The 18,045-nt window shown below is 40.9% G+C and overlaps 1 protein-coding gene and 1 long non-coding RNA gene across 9 annotated transcripts in view; both read right to left on the minus strand.

Moving 5' to 3' along the window:
* The window catches only part of meis2a (Meis homeobox 2a), a 110,676-nt gene extending 98,237 nt beyond the window's left edge, over positions 1-12,439 (minus strand). For all 8 annotated transcript variants that reach the window (XM_088314006.1, XM_088314000.1, XM_088313991.1 and 5 more), the window contains exons 1-6: positions 11,661-12,439; positions 11,300-11,526; positions 10,214-10,355; positions 10,055-10,105; positions 9,858-9,908; positions 9,225-9,374 (exon numbers count right to left, since the gene is read on the minus strand). In XM_088314006.1, the coding sequence (XP_088170132.1) occupies positions 9,225-9,374; positions 9,858-9,908; positions 10,055-10,105; positions 10,214-10,355; positions 11,300-11,526; positions 11,661-11,672 (633 nt within the window). In that variant the 5' untranslated portion in view covers positions 11,673-12,439. The remainder of the gene's footprint in view (positions 1-9,224; positions 9,375-9,857; positions 9,909-10,054; positions 10,106-10,213; positions 10,356-11,299; positions 11,527-11,660) is intronic.
* A 2,732-nt stretch (positions 12,440-15,171) lies between these two features.
* LOC148343011 (uncharacterized) overlaps positions 15,172-18,045 on the minus strand; it is a 129,563-nt gene continuing 126,689 nt past the window's right edge. The window contains exon 4 of the long non-coding RNA XR_015839554.1: positions 15,172-15,283. This is a non-coding gene — a long non-coding RNA (uncharacterized LOC148343011). The remainder of the gene's footprint in view (positions 15,284-18,045) is intronic.

The following is an 18,045-nucleotide window of genomic DNA, read 5'->3' on the forward strand; positions in this document are numbered from 1 at the left end:
TATTGTTGTCAGCTAGCGTCCGGTTACTATTTTAATTCTATAATTTTTTTCTTATTAATTTGCCGATTAATCGGTAATCAATGGTAAAAGTCTGGTTCTAAATGACGTCCAATGAAATGCACTGGGGGGAAAAAAAAGAATAAACCAAAAAAAAAAATATATAAAAATCTTCAAAAAACTGCTCATGATTGGGAAAAATTTGACCCCAATCCACAAAAAATACAAATCAAATAACGTTCGCAGTTGCAAAAAAAACAAAGAAAATTGTTGATTAGGTTGACTACAATTTTAAAGTGTTCAATGAAACAAATCACCACACAGCAGCTTACAAAGTTATTTTTAAACACGTGTTGCCTGACATAGAGGAAATTCATTCATTCATCATTTGATTTTTAAAAATATTTGAACAATATAGATCACTTTTTGAATGTTCTCAACTCCTGTTTCCATTCAAATACTGCATGGATACTCGGAGTTCCATTTCATGACACAATGATTTCACATTGTCAATTTATTACAATGCTTAAAAGACCAAAAAAATAAAATAAAAGTCACCTCATAGAGTTGTATTCCATTGATGACCACGTTGCTATTTTTGATGGAACATATAAAAACCCGTGGGAACGCTGCGTAAAAGCACGCCGCTTCCCAAAATAATCACGTGAGAGATGAAGGACAGCTTGCATGTAATTAAGCAGCAGGGGGTGGGGGGGTCGTTTGAGGGATGTGTAGAAAATGACCGGCTTCCACTCAGAAAACTGAAAGTCGGCCGCAGTCGAGTGAGGCCTGGCTCTCCGCGGCCTTAATGCAGCAAATCGATGAGACTTAATTCACCTATCGTTGTGGGACTAATATGTCATTTTTAATGGCGCCGCCACTGAATTAAATTCAAAGACGGGCCGCTGTTAATGGCGTTAAAGGGAAATTATAGTTTTGTTTTGTTTTTTTTAGGTGGGTCTCTTACATGGGAAAATCTTTCCAAGCACCTCCTCATAATAATAACTATTAAATGCCAGAGCAGGGTTAATATCACTATGAAGTGCCGTCGGTGTTATCAGAATCACTCACTCATCACGGAGAGTAATGAAACAGTGAGGTCAAACATTTGCACACATTCCAGGGCCATGAAAAGTCACTTCTTTCTTCTACGGAGGATGAAATAGTGGCTAATTGCAGAGTGAATGTTTACACGTATGTTTCATAATGGGATGCGTTGAAGTTTTCAAGCTTTGTTTATTAAAAAAAATAAAAAAACTTTTAGGAATTGGAAATTGCTTAGCATAACAATCGATTACTGGAGACCAGAGTTTGAAGTAAACGTGGTGAAGCAGCATTTAGCTGTTATGCTGCACACACATGGAATATGTCAGCCCCAAGTTTAAATGTTTTTTAACACAATTTTTTAAAAAAATTTGATTTTCCCCATACTCATGACAAAGGTCTTTTTAAATATTTTCAATTACAATCAATTTCATGTTCCTTTAGTCATGTTGGAACGCTACATTTGATTTCTTTGTGTCACGTTTGCCTTTTAAACGTAATTTGGATTTTGTGACGCACATTGAATTACCTTGTGTATGAAAGTCATAAAATAAAACTCATAAAATGTTACCTTTAGCCAAAACGCTCACATTAATTTTTTTGCGGCTTCTCTGCGCTCTGAGAAATGTTTTTGTTGATTTGACTACATAAATATTATGACGCAGATCATTTTATTTTGTGCAACCACTTGACAAAATAAAGATGAGTAAATGCAATACAATTTTTTCTCTGTGTACATTCTATGCATTGAGCAGAATAATTTGAATATCGTAACGTACTTTATACAACGCCAATAAAGTTCACTGGAAAATAATTTGGGGCTGAAAGGGGAAAGTCACAAAAAAAAATAAAAAATTACTATTGCATATTCCCATTTTTTTCGCGATTTTGTCATTTTCCAAGATGAACTTATCAAATTAAAAATGATATTAAAGTCAAAGTTTCACCAGCTAAAAATATTGAGGATTGTCCACTTCATGCTGCTTTCAACTGGCCCAAAGTTAAAGCCGAGAAAAGTAATTGCTTTACTACATTTTCTTTATTGGCATGTCAATGCGCAAAATGATAATCATGATCATTTTCTAGCTCGCGAACCCCAGTTTGAAAACCATTACAATACAAAAAAACAAAAAAAGCGTTGTTTACTTCCCATAGACCACAACGCAGCAGGAGCCACCAGGCACAACCGCAAAAACAATTTTTTTTTAATTCACCGCTAATCCACAAGCCTGTCTGTAAAACACATCACAGCGCACGTTGTAACTTTGTGCACTCGACAAAAGCCCTCTTTCTCCTTCCCTCATAAATTATTTACGGCGCCCCCTCTCCGAGAGGAGGGCGCAGCGGCGGCATCATCATCAGACGCCGCGCAAACACAAACATACACAAGCATTTTGTCGCGGGCCCTGTGGGTGTGATAAAGTTCAAACAAGTTGTGCGTGTCAGCCAAATAGTCAATCTACACAACAAGCGAGCGCCAGGCAGACGCTACGCACGACAACAGCAAAAAGGGCATATTCGGGGAACGGTGCGAATATTCCCCGAAGAAAGGGCGTAATTAAGAGCAACGTACTCGGCGCTAATTGTCTTCAAAAGTGCAAGGGGAAGACGGAGGGAAATGGCGGCGTGCAAACACACAACACTCTGAGGGTGGGGGGGGGGAGGTGCAAAAGGAGCAAAGTCTCAGGGGGGTTGCCTTTTGCTGTCGTAATACACGTTGTAATTACGCTAAAGTCTTGACTTAGGGCTTTAATTTGTTACGTGAGCACACTTGTAACTTTGAAAATTTGATTGTGAAATTATCTTCACCCCGCTGAAATGAATGGAAACAGCATTAATCGATATGGCGCCACGTTTTAAAAATGAAAAACAGCACGAAATGGATTTGTTTTGGCAGAGGATTAAGAATATACGTCATATTGTCTGTCGTCATGTGTTGCTGCGTTGTTTGTGTGGAAATAGCCGTTGTTTCATGCAGCTGTGCCCAACTGCAACACGAGTATATTGAAAAAAAAATAATACTGATTTATGTCAATAACCCCATCACACCACCTAAGGGAGAGTGTCAAATAATTTAAGCTTTTTAGGAATATTTAGGTGTGAAGTATCAGTGATGGCAAAGAAAAAAAAAATAAAACTTAGAACCAACAATAATAATGCATTGCAAAAGTCAACCAAAAATTGGAGTTCATTTTTTTTTTTTATAAACAACACAATGAATTATGCATCAATTACACATGCATTACTTATACCAAACAGATGCTAGCGAACTGTAAATACATGATAAGCCACATGACATATTAATGCCTACAATACTGCTCAAATGCCCCAACTGGAGCCTGGAACACATTACTTGACTTAAGACCTATGGGCAAATTGTTTTGAGATACGAACTTGAAAGTCAACCAGCAACCGATTAAATTCCACTTTAGAGATTCGCCTGGAATGATTGAAAACAAAAGCAGGATGACAGATCCCTTCTCCCGCATTTCTACACACCTGCCTCACGCGCTATGTGTGCCTCCCTTGAAATTTGGGCTAAAATTGATTCCGCGGCGTCATTGAATTTCCCTCAAATTCCCCTGAAAGTTGCGAGGGAAACATGGAGGCGCGCGTTGAGCGGTTATGGGGATCGGCTGCTGATCGAGTATAGCACCGCTGACACACTAGAAACAAGCGCACACACACACGCACAAAGGGTCATAAATCATAACGCTGGATGATATTTCAAGACGCATCTTGCCACACGGCATTGACACGTAAACAAGGATTGGAGGGCATAATTACATGAGGCTCCAAAAAAAACAAAAAAGAAAAAGTGAAGGTGCGCTTCTATTGAACAGCTGAGTGCCAACACCCTCAATTATGGAGAGTAATAAACGGCTTCCTTAACTGAGCGGCTAATAATTCATCATGGTTGTGTTCTGACAAGACAAGGTGGCTTGCAAACTTTCTCAGAAGCCAACTACTTCGAACTGCACTGGTTTATGCAACTTATTAAATTAATAATATATATATATATATATATATATATACACATATATATATATATATATATTTATATATATATATATGTACATTTATATATATATATATAAATATTAAATTGCACTTTATTTATTTAAAAAAATATTTGAATGGCGCAGGTGTACTTAATATTACGTTGCGCGCCCGCACACCACAAATTACAGCCGCCCAAAATTACCCCGCGATAAATCAAGGCCTCTCTCACAACACCTTCAATAAAAAGTTATTATAATGATGATGATGATGATGCTCGAGGGGATTCGCCGGTGGGACTTTTATCGTGGTGCGCCTAATAAAGTGGTGCACATAAAAAGAGACAAGTGACGTTTAAGCGATGTCGATTATTACCTGCGGAAGTTCTTTCGGTCCAAAAAAAAAACATTTTAAATGAGCGCACGTGCTGAATATATGTGAACCGTGTGTGTGGTACAGTATATGGCAGCTGCATTGCGATGCATTTTGCGGGAGTTTCTGAGAGAGGGTGCGCAGTGTGCAACAAGTGAGTAAAGCCTCTCTGCCTCTCCCGCTCTCGTTCTCGCTCGCCTGCAGCCGTGATGATTAGATATGGCTCCCAACAGGCCCTGGGAGATCTAATCAAATGGGAAATGTAATGCTAGACGAAAGTGCATAGCAACACAACGCTTGATAAAAATGGTGCGCCGGTTTGTTTCCTTGACAATGTTGATTTGGGGGCCACGAAATACTTTGAAACTGGACCGAAAGTGAATGTTTTTGAAGAGCAAATTATGACTAGTTCTGTTTAAATGCTAAAGCAAACTGGCTTGTTTTTTTTAGCCACGCACCCCCTTGTATACCCTGACAGAGTTTACGCAACCCTCAGTTACGGCAACCACGCAGACAGTCCACAAAAGTATTGAAAAAATGTCTTGTATGCCTGACAAGTATGCACTGAATCAACCTGAAAGTTTTCCCCAAGATTTTCTAGGCCACGCACCCCTTTAAGGTCTTGACAAATGGGGTGCACCGTCACATGAATTAATTTGATGAAGAACTTTCAAATTATGTATGCGTAGCGTATTGTCTTGGAACGTAACACGCACCCACTTCAACATCTCTACTTTTTTGCGCACCTCTGGATTACTAGCAAAATTTTAATTACATACATGCCACAAAGAGGATTCAAATTTTTTACTTTTTCCCCCATTTTCAAAATCCTAACAATTTACTTTACTCATAAAAGTGCATTAACTATTAGAACCTTGGTACAGATGACAAGTATTATATGCACATTTCTCAAACTTTAGAACAACTTTAAAAATGAAATTAATGTCTGTACTTTGCATGGCAACAATGTCAGTCAGCCCAACACAAAGCCAATTTTCACAGCAACAAAACATTGTCGTGAAAAACTTTGAGTTCCAGAGTTGTTTGTTGACTTAAAATGTTGACTTCACTCATTTGGTAGTTTTTTTTGTTTTTGTTTTTTTTTTACAGTGTGCATACCACTAATGGTGTGCCAGCTCCCTCTAGTGGTCGACGAAAGAATCATTAAATTCAGTGTTCGGAATGTGCATAACTTAACAGCACATTTGTTAAATACATTCCGTTGTATTTAACTTTTAAGTTCAACTCTTGCATTTAATCTTTTAGAACATTTTATTGTGTAACATTTTTTATTTACAATTTCTATTTAACTTTTGCGGCCAATACATATTTCCCCAGCTCTTTTTTGAAACAGTGGAAAAGGTTTCATTGGCTGGACAATATAAAGCATACCTTTTAGGAATACAACTCGGCCTCGTTTGTTAATGTACACATGGGACTAGTATGCTACTGTATTTTAAAGTTGCTCATGAAAATGTTACTCGGAGAGCCACATTTTTTTTTGTACCCTAACCAAGCAGACCTTCGCTGTACAATCGCAACACTTGACTGCACCTCCAAGTGAGCTCACCGTGTCTTAACCAGTTCCCTGCCTGTTGCAGAAAATCCAATGTAAACAGCGCCACCCCCTTTCCTCCCCTTCTCTACCCCCCCCCCCTTTTCCAGCCATGCGGCGTCAAGATAAGCAAAAGCGTAACCTCCATGGGAACTCCTATCTACCTCCCTGAGGAAGGATCTCCAAAACAAAGCAGCGAGAACCCCGCGAGGTCCTCAAAAGTAAAACGGCACCGCAATTCATTACAAGCGTGGAGAATAAAAAAAAAATTAAAAAAAAACCTTTAGTTGTGTTTAATTAAATACGGCGCAGGGAGAACGGAGCAGAAATGTCATTAAGAGACGACGCAAGAGAATGCTAACGCCTTCTATTTTAGCCCTGTTTTCCACGGGATGGGGTTCGTCTGAAGGGGGAGGGGGTGAAGTACTGGGTGGGCTCTACTGGCAGGGACAGTCACCAAATCACCAAATCAACAGTGTCAGTGAACGCCTCTCATCCCCTTTCTCGCCGCTCGGTAATCCAATCACGCCTAAAACAATTCTGGGCTCAAGTGTAAATAAAAAGTGGGTCTTCGTGTGGTGCTGTCAGGTAGGAGGAAAAAAGGGGGGGGCACCCTCATCATCATTTCCACTAAAAGCAACTTTCACCACATGATACGCTGGCGCCCGGGGAGGGAACCGCCGATTAAAAATGCAAAGCGGAGAAAAGTGGACGTGAAAGATCCGCATCGGAGCTAATTAATTAGCATATCCAATCCGGCTACCGTTCGGAACACTCTCCTGCAAGACTGGGGATGACCAGTCAGTGGGAAATGACAGATTAATTAAATGTAATGCAAGGAGGACGTGTCTGGTTCCGCATTTGTTTTTTTGCTTTTCTGAAATACATTTATATTGGGGTCAATTGCACCGCCTTCCGCATCCAAATCATCTTTTTAGTCAAAGTAGGCGCCATGAAAAAAGTTGAGCAGCGTCACAGGGGAGGGATAAATCCCTCGAAGTCGACATACCCAACGAGTAAACGTTTTTTTTTTTCCTGTGTAGCACGTTAAATAGGGTTTAATCAAGTGTTATGTAATCAAGTGTCATGAAGAACAATGAAATAAAAATACTTTAAAAATGGTTCATAAACTGACTGCAGCCAACCATTTGGTGACGTCACGCTTGTCACATGCCAATCATTCTAAATTTGTTATATTAGAAATCTTCAACACTATTTATAAACATAATAATAATGCACTAGTATAATTTGGTTTTAAAAGATATAATGACAAAATATGATTGCTTGTTTTTAACATTGAAAAAAAAAGGACTGTAGTAAGCTCTGGCTCACTATTTGGCAAGTTTATGTTTGGGCCACACAACACATTCATTCAATGAGTTGATGTTATTTCACATTATTGTTTGTAAGTGTAAAACATAATTAAAGAGGCGTAGTATCCTGACATGTACAATTAATAAATCAGTAATGCTAATTGTGGGCTCACTATTTGGCAAGTTGATGGCAGAGCTGTGCCATTTAAAATTAACTTATAGTTAATATGTGTAAGAAATATAAATAAAAAGGCGGGCTATAATGACAATTACAATTAATAAATCATTCCAGCTAAAAGTGGGTTCACTATTTGGCAAGTTCATTCAATTTAGAGAGTGGATGCCATCTAAAGAGATGCAGAATGAAGTAATATTTATAAGTAATAAATCAGTCAAAGCAAATGTGCGTCCACTATTTGGCAAATGTAAAAGTCACTCACTGTTCTGATCTTAGCAATTAATAACAATACATGCATATTTTATGAAGCATAATCACTGCAGATATTCCTCGACATATGTTCGATACAAAACAATGCAATGGCATGCTTCATTTGATCACTTTTTGGACAGAAGGTCACGATATGACCAAGCTTGAGACTACAGTGCACTTCAGTCTGTGCAAGCTTAAGTGTAAATCTGTGTGTATGTGCACGCGCAAATGTGTGCGCGAGAGGCCTGAAGCCCGAGCTGACAGATGCGAGCACAGTAGTGACTCCGCATAATGTGCTTCATATTGAGCAAGCGACTTTGTTGCAAGCAAAATATTACTTTAGTCAATTGAACTCACATGTACGCCTCAGCAGTAATCACAATAATAATAATACACCCCAAAAAGCATGATGATGGGATTCCAAGTTCACATATAAAGCTTACATGCGGCACTATAGGTGTTTATAATTGAATTCGGCATTAAGGAGCCTCCAGTCATTAAAAAAAGAAGAGGCAAGGGGGGGGGTGGAGGAAGAATTGCACACTGCAGTGTAAAAAAAAAGGTGGTAATCAATAGGAAACAATTAAACACATTAACATCAGCAGGAGGAGGAGGGGGGGGGGTCTCTGGCAGAGAAGCATCATATGCAATGTGAACTTGACATTGATGCTGAAAGCCTCACGTTGCAATATAGGCAAGCCCACACGCTTCAGTGTACACGCACGCACACAACCCCTGTGCACCTCTGCGGAGGCAATCCACAGCAGCTTTGGAACACTCCCACAGCCTCCTCGCGTGGAAAGCCCCCTTTTCACTCTTTTTCTTTCTTTTTTTTAATAGTGGCCTAAAGCTAAAGCTTAGCGGCTAACACGTAATTGTCTCTCCATGGTGCGCGCACACACAGACACACAAATACACTCGCGTTACGCACGCATGAGCGCACCCAATCAAAAGACTTAAAACAATAACTAAGGCTATTGTAGCGCGTTTAGCTTTTGACCCCACCGGCACATCCCGGCTGCAGAAACGAGCGCGCGCAACGTTTAAGACTCAATATGTAGGCCAAACACTTAAAAGAAATTCAGAGCCAACGAGACATGTTGCGTTCAGGGCGAGCAGAAAGCGTAGGAGGCAAGAGAACGCAGCGTTCACGTGCAAGATCAACAAGGTTTCCAAAGAATAAAAAAGCAAAACACAACGAGATTTCACCAACAGAGTTGCCTGAAACGCGAGGAAAATATTCGACAAGATTCCCAAACATATTTCAAATCGCGATTCAACACACACATTCTATTCCTATAGAAAGAGTAGGAGATGATGCGTTCACGTACAATCCATCAAAAAATGTCTTTTTTTTATAAATATCTTACAAGCCGTGTTGGGAATGCGTTCAAATCTCACAGATACAATAAATGATAAGAAATTGGTGCGCCTCAGCAAGCAAAACAATGATAAAAATAAAAAGACCAACAGATGCACACGCACGCATGGAAAAAGTGGTGCATTCACTTACATGATCAGCGAGGTTCGTCGACGAGCCGGACAACTCTTCGTGGTCCGATTTGGAACTTCCATCCCGCTCGTCGATCACTAAATCTATTGGCATTTTTCCTTTCAAACAGCTGATGTACCGATGGCAGAAATTGTCGCAAAGCTCGTGCACCTTAGAGGGGAAATAAAGACCACAATTACGATTCTTGTTTTCAGGATGCGGGGAGAACGCTCCAAGCGATCCGAGAATAACTCCAATTAAGCGGGGGTTGCAAACAATAAGCAAACTGTTGCCGTGCTGTATGATTATTCTCCCGAGACATGCAGCAACAAGTTGAGGTGTAACAAGCGCACGCAAATAAAGATAAAATCATAATCTAAAATCCAAATAAAGTGCAGGGGCGTATTAAGTGGCGGCAGTTGAAAGCAGATACGTGCATGCGGATCAATAACGTGCACCAAAGAGGCTTAATTGAACACCAATTGTTACTTGAGCGGCTTAAATAGCTGGCCTGCATTAAATATGACGATTTATTCCGCAACACCGCAGCGTCGTGACTAGACCAGCTTTATTTAAAAAAATAAAATAAAGACAGAAAGAAAAACGTGCATGTTCTCATTCTCTCCCAAGATAAATAATATATATATTTTTTACCTTTTCTAATTCCAAGAGGTGAAACCGTAATACTTGTATGGCTTGTATCATCTGAAACACATGCAAATAAAAATAACACCACACTCGTTATAATATGACAATCACTGGAAGCAATTTATACTGAACTTTTAAACGATTTGCCAACATTATTCTTGCATTAAAAACACAATTAGTTCGCAATAGGGAAGCGGACTTACCAAATTGTCCAACTCTGGATTTGATGAAAATAAAGGTTTTTCTGCTCGGACCTAAAAGTAAACAATTACAAAAAAAATGTTATGTAAATGTCTGTGCGTATAATTCCTTTTTCTGGGGGGGAAAAAAATCCAATTTGTGTGCTTGTGTTGGCTGTGGACCTGCTTGGCGAATACGGCGATGTCCTCGTTGAAGGAGTCCGAGGAGCACACGTCTCCCCCGGCCACACCGGGCTCCCTTGGCGTGCACGTCGCGAGTTCGCACTTCTCGAAGACCAAAGCGAGCAACGGGAAGAGGGGATGCCTGCACAGGGGCGAGCAAACGCGGACTGAGCACAGAGCTGCGTGTCGGTAACTCTGGAGCATGCATCAAAATATATCGAGAGAAATATATATATATATTGCAACTTTTTTTTAAACTACCCCACACAAAAAAAATCACTACATGCTTTTAAAATGCTGCGTGGTAATATTTCATTTATATTATGATAAGCTGCTTTTGACCACATTTTTAACCTCTCATTGATCCACATGGCGGAGACTGACGTTTTCTTAAGTGCACCGTGACAAGCGTGAGAAGTGCAGCACAAAAGTGAAACACACACACACGGCAGGGAGAATTAAGGGAAAGACTCTTACTTTTATTTTAGTGTATATTTTTCAAGCGCAGAGGACGTTTGTAAATTGGCCTGCGGGCGCTGACAGTCGAAAAATACAATTGTAACTCACGGGTCAATCACGTACTCGCCTTTGCTTGGAAAAATTAAACAAATTTAGTGAAATAACTTGTCAATTTATTTTAAGATATGCATTTTGATACACGTAAGAATACGTTTGCGTTTTTAAGAAGCAAAAAACTTGCAAAAGTGAGTACTAGAGAACTACATTAATTACAAAAATCCGTACATGCACGCTTAGAACGTTTTCGCCCTTGCGTGATCACATTTAAAAAATTTGAGATTCCATAATGCCGTAATTTGTACGACATTCTCGTAATCTAGAATTTTTTTTTAAATTAATAACTAAACAATGCTATATTTAAATACGCCTTTTTTTCTCACCTGTCATAAAATGTATTTTACGTACTACATTTCAAGAGCCTTTTATTCTTTTAGACTTGTGCACAAAAGCGTTTCAACCCCCTCACTCTAAACTCTGCAAAAAGTGCCCGCTCGTAATTGTGAGCCCAAAATAAAGATTCTTGCAGCTGGTGCTAAAAACAAAAAAAAAAAAGCATGCAAAGCTTACCCATAAATCTGGTCCTTATCCCTCTTTAGGACGTCGTTGACGGCCGAGCCCATGCTGGTGGGCATGACGTTGGGGTGTGGAGCGTGGGCTCCGTAGTGCTGGCTGGCGTGCAGCGGCGGTCCGTGGTTGAGGTGGTGGACCTGCGGGAGCGGCCGGGGTGCGTGCGGGTCTCCGTACATGGACGCCGATACGCCGTCCATGCCCCCGTAGTGGGCCAACTCGTCGTACTGCGGGAGCGGACGCAACGGGGGAGAAGTTAGCGCCGGGCGATGGGTCTTTTGGGCGCTTTTTCCGGCTGAGTTTGGTGGTGGTTATGACCGAAAAACGTGGTGGTATGTTTACGGAGTGGAACCGTACTTACCCTTTGCGCCATCAGGCTCCGATAAACTCCTTAATATGCCGTGCTGATTCTTTTTTTTTTGTGTGTGTGTGCAATATTTAGTATCCCTCTCGTCCGCGTGGGAAAAAAAAAGTCCCAGCTCTCTCTTGCCTCCTCCTTTTTTCGACTAACTTTTTGTTTTGTTTGGGCGAATTCTCCTATTCGCCGGTGCGGTTGCGCCGCAATCGTCGCATCGGATTGTCCTCCCAGGGAAAATATAGATTTAAAAAAAAAAAGTGTCAAAAAGACGGCGGAAAGCTTACAATTGGCCCATCAACGAGCGGCGCGTAAAGTCAACTGTCGCGTCTATCATGGCTTTTTGCCACTCCGGCTGTCAATCAAAGCCAGAGGTTGTCAAGGTAATGAATGAATGACGCTCGGCGATGATGTTCAAGTTTTTTCTCTCTCTCTCCCCCGCTCCCTCTCTCTCTCTTCTTGTTTTTTTTTCGGGTGCCGTGCGCGTTAGTTCGGTGTCCTTCCCCCCTCCCCCGTAGGTCCTCTCCGCTCTGTCTCCTTTAAATGTCTGCTTCGCCCCAGTGTGGACTTTTTGCACAAGCGGACGGCGAGGGAGGAGGGTAAAAAAAAGCGGAAAGAATGATAAAAAAAAAAAAGAAATGAGTGTCCAGGTCCGTTGCTTGGTTGCTTGCTTGGTTGGTTGTTGCTGTCTGGCTTGGTAGCTGGCTGGTGAGTGAATGAGTGTCAGCGAGTGTTGTCAGCTTGGCGGTCGGCTCGCGTCCTCCGAACACACTGAGTGAGCGCACCGAGCGGTGGGCGAGCGCAATGACGGATCCCGGAAGTGGCGTGCTGGCCCCAGCCAGTGGTGCTGCGCCAAGGCAAGACGAAGAGCTCTCCCACGCGAGAGAGAGGAGAGACCCACTCTTCCTCCTAATGTGTGTGTGTGTGTGTGTGAGTGTACGCTGTGTAGTAGTAGACGAACCACCCTCCTCCTCTTTCTCTTCTTCTTCCTCCTCCTCCTTCCTCAGCCCCCCACCTTCTAAAACTCTCTCCCCACCCACCCAAAATACTTTCGGGATCCACGTTTGGACAGCAACACAACACCACACACTACTGCAACATACAACACTAACTATATATACACACACACATATACACACGTGTAAATATTCTATACATATAAACAAATTGAAACACACACACCTATATATATATATATATATACAAAAAATAAAAAAATACCCCCAAAAATATATATATTAAAAATAAACAAACAAATATATATTTATATATATATATACAAAAAATAAAAAAATATGTAAACAATATATATATATTAAAAATAAACAAACAAATAAATAAATATTATATATTTACACACATACGTCATATATATCGGATTTTATTATCATTACATTTTCGCTTGGTCACGAATTTTCTTTGATGACTAATTGTATTAGTAAACATAGCAATAGTCTTTTTCTATTCATAGGAAAACTTGCAAGACTATGGCGGCCATTAAAAGTGATTCTGATGTTTGAAAGTAGTCATGCTGCAAAAGCATTTGATTCTGATGAATTTGGATTCATGAATGAATGAAGATTTTGTTATTAACATGTAGTACGCATCGCCATAGTAAGGGTGCAAAGCATCACATCCAGATTGTAACAAGTTGTAAAAATATCAATAAAGTGTTGGGCTGTGACCATTTAAGGTGATTCTTATATAAAAATGTAAACTGCAATCATATGGATGTGAAGCAGTTAGCATAGATCATCCTGATGTGAAAATGTACGACGCAGAGCAATAGTACGGCTGTAAATGTCCACAGGCATCATTCACTCTTTCCATGTGTGCCGACTTCTTTTTCAAACGCGGCCAATAAGACGATGATGAATCTGAGGCTAAAATGTAGTCAACACAGCAGTAAACACCGCACATTTTTCCACTTGTAGTGACGTCTCTCAAAACATGGCCAACGAAGACGATTCCCATGTTCAAATGGAACCAACGGACAACAACATGGCTGTCGACGTCCCCGGCGGTACTCTCATTTTCACCGACCGCACTCGGCCGACTTTTTCATTTCACTTTGAACAGACTCGGTATTCCGATTGTAATGTTAAAAAGACCAAATTGTGGCTGACAAAGTTATTTGTTACATTGTGGTGCCTTCTATATCGATTATTCTGATTCACATTCTGGTGTTGTGGTCCAAGCAAAAACAGTAAGGCCGCAAATGACACTTTTCAACATGTGGCAACTTCTTTTTACACTCTAAAAATGATTTGCTTTCTTATTTTGGGGTGCAAACAACCACAAAATGACTGTAAATATCATTTCTTACAATAGTGGAGACTTGGACACACTTGAAAGGTGATTCTGAATCTGGCGTTTCAATGTCATGGGAACAACATAAGATGGCTGCAGATGTCACTTGGGACGACTTCTTTTTACACTTGAAATATGTTACCTAATCCAAATTGAATGATAAAAGGTACGAATTGTCACCCATTCTTATTGCGGTGACCTGTTTTTCACTCAAATGATATTTCAGATCCAGATTTCATCATTATAGTCTGCAAATTTCACCTGTTTCCAAATTTGGCATCTTCTTTTTGCACTTTAAAGATGCGCTTCTGAACCAAATCTGAACGCGAACAACGGTAAGTTTGGAAATTTCTCCTGACCAGTTCTGTTTTCTTTGTTGTTACTTAAATGGGGAGTTTGGTATTTCAAATTAAATGTCAATATAAATCTGACCGTAGTGAAGCATTAAAATTATCCCTGAAAAAAAAAAATCGCCCCTTGTGGCTTCATTTTATACCTCAAATTACATTTGGGGGGGGGGTGAAACCACCGTGCCCACGGAAACACAACCATTCATAAACCGAAGGTGGCAATAATTTGAAACCGCCGCAGCCTCGCGCTCACTTGTTCCTTTGGTTTTTCAGGAACTTTGCTGAAACCATCGCGGCATATCCACTTCCGGTTAGCAACAAAAAAAAAAAAGGAAGGTGCTTGCTTGCTCGTGTCATAGCAACAATCCATTATTAGATTAGTGAAGTGAGGTAACACTCAAATGCTGTTAAACGTTTCCACACCTCACACAGTATATCCTCAAAAAAAAGACTACTTTTGTACCTCCCAACTACATTCTTATCAGTGCAGTTCTGGTGACTTGGCGATCTCAAGCGACTCATTTCCACACACATTTTACACGACTATATTGTACCTGTGTGCTAACGAAACTAACTCATGCAAATGAAATGCATTGGAAGCCTCTTTTCTCTTTTTTTGTGCTCTTGCTGCTTTCTTGAGGGGAATCAGTGCCTGGGAGTATTTGGTCAATTATCAAAGCATGGCCATGCGGGCATCATCAATCATGAGGGGAGATTGAAGCTGAAGAAGAGGAGAAGGAGGCGGAGGAGCACGGGGGCGGGGGGGGGGGGGGGTCTGAAGAGGAGGAGGAGGAGGAGCAAGGAGGGCATCGTTTGCACGTGAAGACCCTCCAGGAGCTCTTTAGGCAAGGGGCCACCTCGCTATATGCCTGACTTTTAATACTGTGCGAGGATGAGGAGGATGAGGAAGAAATTACCCCCCCCCCCAAAAAAGGGGGGGGGGTTAGGAGGAGCTGCAGGGAGGCCAACCTGAAACAAACAAACAACGGGTTAATAAATGCAAGGTGACAACAGTTACGTTGGCATACAGGAGGGTGGTTTGTGTGTATGTGTGTGTGTGTGCGTGGGGGGGGGGGGGGGTCGCTCGGGTGGGTGTGGGGAGTGCAAAGGATCGCAAGCAAGGCTTTGACAAACGGCTGCGTGGACATTTCAAGCAGCAATTCCCCGGGAAGGAGCACGCACACGCAGAGAGAGCGAGTGAGAGAAAAGAGAAAGAGAAAAAAAGAGAGAGAGGGAGAGAAACAAGCAGCGTAGAAGAGCGCCACTCCGCTCTTCAGTTCCTTTTTTTTTTTTTTTTTGGGCCCTAAAATCGCCAATAATGTTGGATTACACCGGTAAGTCAAGCTCCTGCTTTGTTATCATTTTTTTTGCATGCTTTTTAAATGTAAAAAAAATTGCAACACATATCGAAAATAAAAAATATATATATTAAAGTTATATAACACGTCGTGTGTTTTTTTCCCCCTCGCGTGGATTTAAGGTGGGAATAACGTGTGCATTTTTTTTTAAGGCCCCCCAACAGGGTGATGTGAGCAGGCAAAAGAGCGTGTGAAAACAGTGGAGGTTAATTACGCGTGTCCAATGTACGGCTCGTCCACGCACACACACAACAAACGCAGTCGACACTGCTTGCCACGGATCAAAAAAGGAGCAAAATAACTACACAACTAAATCATGTCTTTTCATTGAAAAAAGTTATTCCACCAAATGTGTCTTTTTTTTAAATAAATGTTTTCTATTTTAAACGCCTACGCAAATGTAAAAAAAAAAATCTTAAATTTAAAAATGTGTCTGTTTGACGTTTCAACAATGGAATTCATTGTGAATATTTATTTGATTATCACAAGTCCACAAAGTGACGGTATGCAAATGTTGCGATTCAATTAACTCGTCAACAACGTAAAAAAATGCACACGATGGAAATTTGCGTTTTTATATATTAAAAGAATAAACATTGGAGGCTATGATAAAGAAATCTGAAATTTCTTGGCCTTATGCGATAAATCCCACATAGACATTGTGAATATAAATTCGCCCTATTTAAACTAATTAAATGCTTTTCCATTCTGCTAATCATCGGACTTTTCCCTCCTTAATGCGCATGTGCGATTAAACAGTTCAAACAATAAGCTTTTAATCTTAATAATCACTCTATTGTCCACGCATTATATTTCCCCTCCCACGTAGAACGACTTGTTAACGCGATTTCAAAGTGGCAACCATTAAAAAAAAGTGTGAGCGGTGTGACGAGTATTATGCTCAAGTATAAATAGTGGACGGAACCGTCGGACGCCATTAACGGACGCTAACATTTCATCTGCCGGTGTCAAATGGAGGTCAGCGGAGGGTTAAAGCTCTCCGAGTCCGTGTGGGGACATGGCCAGCTGCGTTTTGGACTCATCACATGCGGGGGTGCGCGTGGAGGTGCGTGCACGTGCACGTGGAGGAGGAGGGGGGTGATGCGGGTGGGTTGTAGGTGGGGGGGTCTATTTCAAGGAAAACACGAGTGGGACAATCAGGAGGCTTAAAGATCCTCAAGACATCCCGAAGAGATCGGAATTCTACCCCACGCAAGAGATAAACGTGGTGAGAATTGTTGCTTTAAATCCACTTTGAGCAAGCAAACTTGATTTCATTGCAAGTTTAATTCCGCTCATTTTGGAGTTTGGCGGGCCAGAAAGTTTCACATTTGCAAACGTGTCATGTTATAATCTTCAGGTTGTTTTGAAACTTTCTCGGAGCTGTTTTTTTTTGTGTACGGTCCATAATTTACAGGTTTCCAATTATTTCAGAGAAATGTGAAAGGAAAAAAATCATAATTTTAATGTCGACAACATATACCAGTTTATTCAAATATCCGCGTTGCTCATAATTTAGTGAAAGAAACATTTACGTAACAAATTCAGTTCAATCTAACGAGTTCTCAACGGATTTGAACGGTTCAGTTGTTTTGAAAAGAACATTTTTGTTCATCAGCATTTTACACAAATTTAAATCCCCATTAAAGTTGATGCAAAAATGTTCAGCTCGTTTGGAACACCCGTGCAATATTTTTTTACGCATTTCCCACTTTTCCACAGTTTGGAAAAACTCCCAAAAATTGACGTCATTTTCAATAATCAACATCCATCCAATTTCTGCTTTCTAAAACGAATTCCACATTTCCCTGCACGAGAAGATAATTCTCAAATTAATGAACCCACTGTCCTCTCATTCATTTTTTTTTTTTGCCAGTCCCACATCTTTCCATTTCAATTAATTCTGCAGCGTTTCGACATGAATCGCATCGTCTGCTTAATAAAACATCTTCAGCCCCCGCCTCACTGCAAGTATTTAGCAGTGCACCTGAACTCCAGGCGACCCCCGCCGGTGCAATGTGACGACGTGGTTTCAAAAAAGGCAAATACTTGTAAAAGTTTCGCGACTCTCTGTCAATTCTCTCAACGCCAAAAGCCGCGGTTCGGCCCCCCTTTTCTCGCAGGGGGGGCAGCAGAAAGAGAAGGAGAAGGAGGAGGCAAAGCCGGTTGAGCGCAGTTTGGCGGCTCTTTGGCGACACCTAGCGGCAAATCGGGTCACTGTTTAAGCGCTGCTCAGCAACCAGGCGAGGCCTTCGAAATGAAATAAAGGAAATAAATGCGGCGAAAGCAACACGATGGTTCGTATGTGGAAATAAAGAGACTAATTCAAAAGTGGAGTCGTGGTAAAATTCAAATTCATGTGACGTGATGGCC

This window comes from Idiotropiscis lumnitzeri, chromosome 1 (assembly GCF_059441095.1).
Source record: "Idiotropiscis lumnitzeri isolate Australia: NSW breed Sydney's pygmy pipehorse chromosome 1, RoL_Ilum_1.0, whole genome shotgun sequence".
Taxonomy (NCBI): Eukaryota; Metazoa; Chordata; class Actinopteri; order Syngnathiformes; family Syngnathidae; genus Idiotropiscis; species Idiotropiscis lumnitzeri.